The 7,963-nt window shown below is 43.7% G+C and overlaps 1 protein-coding gene across 1 annotated transcript in view; it reads right to left on the bottom strand.

Moving 5' to 3' along the window:
- The window catches only part of LOC311225759 (ryanodine receptor 3), a gene marked incomplete at both ends in the record, with an annotated part of 274,770 nt that overhangs the window by 107,390 nt on the left and 159,417 nt on the right, over window positions 1–7,963 (bottom strand). Inside the window, 2 exon segments of the mRNA XM_084311153.1 lie at window positions 2–71; window positions 978–1,251. Of these exon segments, the coding sequence (XP_084167279.1) occupies window positions 2–71; window positions 978–1,251 (344 nt within the window).

Here is a 7,963-nt window from a genome sequence, read left to right as displayed (position 1 = left end):
CGGTCTCGTGCATGCCCAGCACCCTCATGAGGTTGGGGTGCTGGTAGAACACCTTGTTGTTCATGATGTCACTGGAGAGCAGGGGTGACAACACGAGGCACGTCAGTCCAGGGCTACGGTAGGCATTAATACTAAACTGACCTGCTGAATTGCTGGAGCATTGTCTACAATATGAGATGTCAAAGCAAAGAAATGGATAAAAACAAAGTCGGAGACACATTCAAGGTTTCTCAGGACTCAGACAATGTGAGCGAGTACTGAACCCATAACTTTAACACGATTGCTGTAACACCATACTAACTCCATATACCTACCCAACATCATGGTGTCATCAGAAAAGGCAAATAAAGTACTAATCAACCACAGGAAAAAGGGTACATAATGTACGTTATGTTATAGCCATAAGTAATATATTTACGTCTTGTATAAGTAATATATTTATGTTTTGTATCAGCAAAATCAATTCAAAACAAACACCACAACCGGGATGATTGTGCTCATAGCGAGTGCTCTCACCACTAGACCACACACCCACGCTGATACAACAATACTATGATGATGGTTCGTTTTAACAGTTATGGTTATGGTTAAGATATAAAGTTAGGGTTAAGGTTAAGGTTCGATGGCTATGGTTAGTCTAAGAAGGTAACAGTGTGGTTACTGTAAGGTTAGGGTTAGGGTTTGGGCAAGGCTATTGGAAAAGGGTGTCTTGGTAGTCTTGAGGTAAAGGCACTTGTCTCCCATGCAGTGCGCAGGATTCGTTCCCCAGCAGGGGAGGTCAAATGTTTTCTGAAATGTTAAGTTAACATTTTCTGAATATGTAATGTATGTACTGTACTTATTTGTAATACGTACACATTGTACATTTTCGGAAATAGGTCAATATATTACTGATGGATATAGCATAACATACAATATGTACCTTTTCCCTGTTTAGTACTTTATTTCCATATTTAAGCGAGATCGGGCTGACCTACCCCAGTCCATCGATCATGAGCTTCTCCTCTTCTTTGCCCATGCGGACAGACAGCAGGGATCTGATCTGTCCCAGAGACGCCAGGAGGTTAATGGCGTCCTGGACAGAGGCGGCGCTGATGGTGTAGCTCTTCCTCATGGCCCGCAGCAGCTCCCCGATGCTGTCGTACTGCCTCCTCAGCAAACTGAACATCTTCCTGACCAGCTCCGGGTCCTGGATGTGGCACTCCTGGGCCCAGCTCACCATGGTCTGAGAGATCAGCTCCTTCAGGTTGGCTATATGGGGGAGAGAAGAAAGTGGCAAAAAAAAGATTGTTGTGCAGTTAATATGTTGGTCAGTATTGATGAGGCAAAAGCTCCAATATATATCTTTCCCTTCTAAACCTTTATTTACCCAAGATGTAATGAGCATGTGTAATATACTCAGCAATTCAGATTCAGATTCAGATTCAGATTAATTTAACCTCTTAAGTCCGGAGCCCTATTTTCTGAAAATCCGCCTAAAATACATACCTAAGTAAATGGAAGATTGCTCCACTTCTACAAGGGCCATTTGCATGTTCTTGGTATCTAGGGACTTCTATGGACCTCAGTGAATGTATTCCCAGTGTCATAAATACTGTGTATATTACTAGGCTTGCTTAAATTGTGATGAAACAAAGGAGAATATGAATTATGATTTTTCTTTGCATCTTTGACAGCGAATAACACCATGCTAAACATGACCAGACATGAAAAACTTCAGTACCTTCTTGAGATCCCGTGTACAAAATATCTAAGGAAATGAATAAAGGGAAGATGATTAAACAGAAGGTTTTGTAGATACAGTACTGAATTCTGCCATCCGGACCCATGCTATTTGAAATATTATTATAGAATATAGAATATGAGGCCTATAAATTACCTTATTATAGCCAATTTACACATCTATGGGTTGGGCCAAATCTACTGTTTCCAAGTTCAAGTTCAAGTTCAAGTTCTTTAATAGTTGTCATACAGAAGTACAGAATACTTTCATACAAAATGCTTCTTACTGTTACGCTCCAGAGACTGTGCTAGACAAGATAGTATCAAATAACATAATAACATAATATAGCATGAATTTAGAAGAAGAAAATGAGGTCACAGTGTTCGGTATAGACATATGTACAATGTTCTGAGTTACCATATAATATACAATACACAATACTATGCAGTGTACTAATGTACAGTACTATCTAGTGCAAAGCAGAAATGGGATGAGGTACAATTTTAGGTACAATTTACAGTAAGGTGTACGAGTTGTAGTGCAATCCTTCATCCATAAATATAAATATAAAGTGTGGGGAGTGGGTGCTACAGTGTGTTTGTTTAAAGTGGGTGTGTGCTATAAAGTGTGTGGAGTGGGTGCTACAGTGTGTTTGTTTAAAGTGGGTGTGTGCATGTGGATGTGTGTGCTATGTGCGTTTGGTGGTTGTTGTTGTGTAGTGTTCATTCATTGTTCGTTTAGCAGCCTGATGGCCTGGGGATAGAAGCTTCTTCTGAGTCTTTCTGTGCTCGCCTTGAGACTCCGGTATCGCTTGCCTGACCGCAGCAGTTCAAAGAGGCAGTTGTTCGGGGGACTGGAGTCTTTAATGATTCTCTTAGCCTTGCCCTTGCAACGCTTGTAGTAAATGTTCTGGAGGGTGGGGAGCCCCCCTCCAATTGTGCGTTCGGCTGAACGTGTCACTCTTTGTAGTCTGCTTCGGTCTTGTGCAGTGCTATTCCCAAACCAGGAGGTGATGTTGCCGGTCAGGATGCTCTCTATTGTACATGAGTAGAAGTTCTTAAGGATCTTCTGGCTGACTTGGAACTTCCTTAGGCGCCTGAGGAAGTAGAGGCGTTGTCGTGCCTTCTTCACAACACTGTCAATGTGTGTGGTCCATGTCAAGTCCTCGGATATGTAGGCTCCGAGGTACTTGAAGCTGTTGACTCTCTCAACCGGTGCCCCGTCGATGCTGAGGGGGCTGTAGTCCTTGACCCCCGACCTCCTGAAGTCCACAATCATCTCCTTTGTTTTGCTGACGTTCAGGGAGAGGCTGTTTTCCTGGCACCATCCCGCCAGGACCTTGACCTCTTCCAGGTAGGCCCTCTCGTCGTTGGCAGAGATCAGGCCCACCACCACTGTGTCGTCATCAAATTTGACGATTGTATTGCTACTCCGCTGAGCCACACAGTCGTGTGTGTACAGGGAGTAGAGGAGGGGACTCAGAACACAGCCCTGGGGGGCCCCTATGTTGAGGGTGATGGATGAGGAGGTGCAGTTGCCTGCTCTCACCACCTGGGGTCTGCCAGTCAGGAAGTCCAAGACCCACTGGCAGAGGTCATAGCCCAAGCCCAGGTCCCTGAGCTTGGCTATGAGTATGGAGGGGACTATGGTATTGAATGCCGAGCTGTAGTCGATGAATAGCATTCTCACATAGTTCCCCTGCCTCTTGTCCAGGTGTGATGCTGCTGTGTGCAGCACATGGGATATGGCGTCCTCCGTGGACCTGTTGGGGCGGTATGCAAATTGCAGGGGGTCCATGTTGATGGGGAGGGAGGAGCAGATGTAGCCCTTTACTAGCTTCTCAAAGCACTTCATGGCTATGGAGGTGAGAGCTACAGGGCGGTAGTCGTTGAGGCAAGCAGGATTCCAATGGCAGAGTTCAATTTGGATTTAGTATCACCAGGTGTGCATGAAGAACCGAGAATGAAATCTACTGTAAATACAGTCAGCTTTTTATTTTTGCGACAGGTCTGCCATTTTGAATCCGTTTGCAACGCAGAAGGTAGACACACTAACTGCACCCCAATCTATGCCAATAACGTTCAGTTTTGTGATGTAGTATCCCGAGAAATAAGAGAAATAAAAGAAATTCATACACAAGCAATTTGCTTGCTTGAGGCTAGAATTTCCTAGGTACTGTAGTTTTTCAAAATTTCAACGCTCATTCGAAATCATCATCATTCGGCGATTAAAAATGGCCGACCTCCGTGAAAATATGATCACGTTTCAAAAACTAAAATCTCACTAATAACACTTTAACCTATTGGTAAACAAACGTATTGCTGAAAATATACACTGTTGTGACATGGTTAGGATGTTTACTCTTGGATACATTTGAAGAAAAAAAAAAAAAAACATTAGGTCATACAGTCTAGACAGATTGATTTATGACGTGATGTCATTTTGGGACCGGTACCGGACCTGTCGGGTGGAAGAGGTTTAAGCAATATGTGTAAACACATTGGTAATTGTTTCGGCATTACAGTGTATGCATTTTTCCATAACACTTTTTTTTCACATAACAACAGCAACAACAGACAAAGGACAAAGACAGTGCAATGAAGGATTAATAATTTGAATAAATATATATATATAAAGTGTATAAAGTGTAAAGTAAAGTGCAGAGTTCCAGTCAGGCCCAGTGCAGTATTATTGCCAGTGTCATTGTTATTGTGCCAGTGTCACTTGGGGGCGGGGGGGCCTGAGTCATTGATAACATTGGCGGCTGAGGGGGAAAAACTCCGTCTGTGAAGGGCTTTCACAGCCTTTGGAATCCGCAGCCTTCTCCCAGAGGGGAGCAGGGTGAAGAGGCTGTGGCCGGGGTGGGAGGGGTCGGCCATGATCTTTTTTGCCCTCTTCAGCGCCCTGGAGTCATGCAGGGACCTGAGGGAGGGCAGGGGACAGCTGATCACCCTCTCCACGGAGCGAAGATGCTGGGAAGCTCCCTGACCCTCTTTCTATAAAAGCAGCAGATATTCAGTGATTTTTTATCTTGATACATCCCAACAATATCATAACATCTCTGGGGTCATGTGCCATGGAATCTTGGTGTGACTGACATCCTATTGTCTCCCATTAATATTGTATGATCACGTGGACTGCATAGGAGCACCTTACGACACTGACTTAATTTACCTATCTCAAACCCTGCCCTCATTTCTTGATCCTCCAATCACAACTGTTGCTTCCCTCGGCACAGTTGTGATTGTAGGATCGAGAAAAGAGGGCGGGTTTGAGATAGGTAAATTAAGTCAGTGATGTAAGGTGCTCCTATGCAGTCCACGTGATCATTGTACTTCGTGCAGAAGTATTTATTATAAGCTTAAGGTTATTTATTTAAGGAGTATGACTCATGGCAAAGGACCTGGGCCCTCATTCATCAACGTGTTCTACGCACAGATCTGTGCTTACCCTGTGCGTACGATCATTTCTAAGCAAAGAGTGGGATTCATCAATTTCAACTTGAACTTGACTCCGTGCGTACATCTACGCACAGCTCGGACCATGCGTACCTGGCGCCCAGTGGTAGAATATATTATTACAACAAGGAAATGAGCTTCTGTGCATAATAACACTGGCATGTCCTGTACGAACCGTAGTTCATTATAGTTCATTGTAAAATAGCAACAGTAGTGTAATTATGGTCAAAACCCTATAAATAGCATTTGGAATAATAGATATTTCTCTCAGAATGAATGCAGCATGGTTTATATAGCGTTATCGGAATATACGGGGTGACTGACTGCGCTCCGCGTAGCTTGATTGATTGATTGATTGAAAAGTTTATTAACAGATTGCAGAATGGGTACAGTACAGTACAGCTCAGTACATACAATTGTTAATTGGGGATGCAGACCAACTTTCGTCTTGTTTACATCAGGGTCCCCCATTTTCAATTCATCATAAATCATAAAGCTCAACTCGTTATTATTTTGCGCACAGACCGCCGAAACACGGGAACGTTTTGATTATATTTAAAAGGCTTTACGTTAAACGAAACAAGTGGAATTTCGAAGCTGTAAGCAGAATAAGTCATATGAATATAGTGTTCTTCCCCCTTTTTACTGTATAAGAAAGAATAGAAAACGCATTGCAATGACACCATGCAGATAGTGGACAGACTATATGATGGGATTCAAGTTCGCGTTTTTGTTGATCATAGGCATGCTGTCAGAGTATGATATCTTAATCAAACATTCTAGAACATTTGTCGTCACAGATCATGTCCTAATAGAACATAGGCTATGGCATGGATCGTGATATTGTGTGGACTGTTATTATTACTGTACACCGGTACCACCCATTGTGACAACAGCCTTGTGAGTCCCGCACACAAACATGATGGAATTCAAGTTCATGTATTGAAAGGCAGGCTACATCATACATGCAGTGAGATTCATTGTTCTTGTATATGCTCTCGTATTATATTGTTTATATAGGCTACCCAATACTGACATCAAAATAGATTGTAGTATGCCTCTAGAAATCATATGCAGCAGGTAGAAAATTGACGGGAGATCCATCGCGATTTGGAATAGAATTGAGGAGAACTTTAATCCCTGTGTATTAATCAAACAACACGGGAAAAGGCAGTCATATTCCAGCGCGGTCTTTATTAGCCGACAACAAAATAGATGCCTCTAAAAATCATATAGCCAATCGAACACAACTAATAAAGGCATTCATATTACAGCACGGTTATAATGACACACAACCAACGCCAAACAGTGGTCAACGAACGGTCTTTATTAGTATTTTGAGCTGTCCAGGCAGAATTGCAGCAATGGTCTTAGGGAGCCGTTGATATCTGACATCACCGTTTACAAATCCGCCTTTTATTTATCCCATAATACGCGATAGTGTCTTCTTGGTTCGACAGCAGTGAATTCTCCGTGGAGTTTCTCAGAGTCCCGCTCGGGTCAGTCCATTATTTCACATCCCATGGGGGGTGTTTCCTCATTTTCATGACCATATATGGATAATCATGTACGAGCATTGACGGTAGAACAAAGTGGTATTCATCAACACGGAGGAGCATAGAGCCTGCGTACGCACCGTGTGATGAATCCCGACTTCCCTGTGCGTACACTAGTTCTACATTCCGTGCTTACGTGTGGAAATAGAAATGTTCTACGCACACTATTGATGAATGAGGGCCCTGGCATCTCCCACATTCACCACTTTCAGAGAGCTATTACCATACTTATACTATACTGTAGCGCTCAGAGATCACCATTATATGATCAAAATGGCAGTCAGACATAAGAAATGAAACGTGGAGTCTCTTTTATCCCACCATTCATCCAGATACTGTATATACTGTAAAGGTCAAGAGAGAGGGTCTACTGATCTACCTGTTCTCTACCCTGTGAAGTGGACTGGCCTTGACAGTCAAGTGCTCTCTGCATTGCAGCGCACATGCGCGCACACACACACACACACACACGCACGCACGCACGCACACACACACACACACACACACACACACACACACACACACACACACACACTATTAACAGCCAATATCCAACTCCCGGACAAACCTAGCATTGGGGTCAGCCATGTCATGTGTATGATGATGCTGTGTGGTGGACTTGGTATGTATCGTCCTATTTCCCTGCTGCTGACATTCTATATGCTCTCTGGTTCCCTGTGCAGAGGAGATGTCAGGGGGCCAACAGGGGCCGCCATTAGATTGGTAGGGAACCCCTCCCTGAGGAACGGGCCAATTCAATTATTTATCAAAACATCCAAATGTCAGCGCAATCTTGAGGGGTTCTGAACTCCACCACCTCTGCTGGGAGATGGAGAGAGAGAAAGAGAGAGAAAGAGATGGGGGCGAGGGACACTGCTGCCATTCCCCTGCTATTCACACCGCTGAGACATTGAAGGAGAATGTCAACAGGGATACAGGGGACCAAATCGTGTTTACACGGCTGACGGTCGAATTAAAAAGTGCTGGCGTCTCCACCCTTTTGCCACCAGTCCCAATTGAAATGCCCCACGTCGGATTTCCTCGGAGTAATCGCATCAGTCCCACGGTTTCGCTCCCAATTACTTCAAAATGCCATATCTCTTATGCCGCGATGGCTGTGTCACTTCACTGCATTTTTATTAGACGGCTACTGCGATTTGACAATAAAAAATATAGCATTGCGGTTGAAGGGAGAAGTTTCACATGCTCAAAACAAGCCTGTGTAA

This window comes from Notolepis coatsorum (assembly GCF_963971535.1).
Source record: "Notolepis coatsorum genome assembly, chromosome: 3".
Lineage (NCBI taxonomy): Eukaryota > Metazoa > Chordata > Actinopteri > Aulopiformes > Paralepididae > Notolepis > Notolepis coatsorum.
This window is presented reverse-complemented; position numbering and strand designations above follow the sequence as displayed.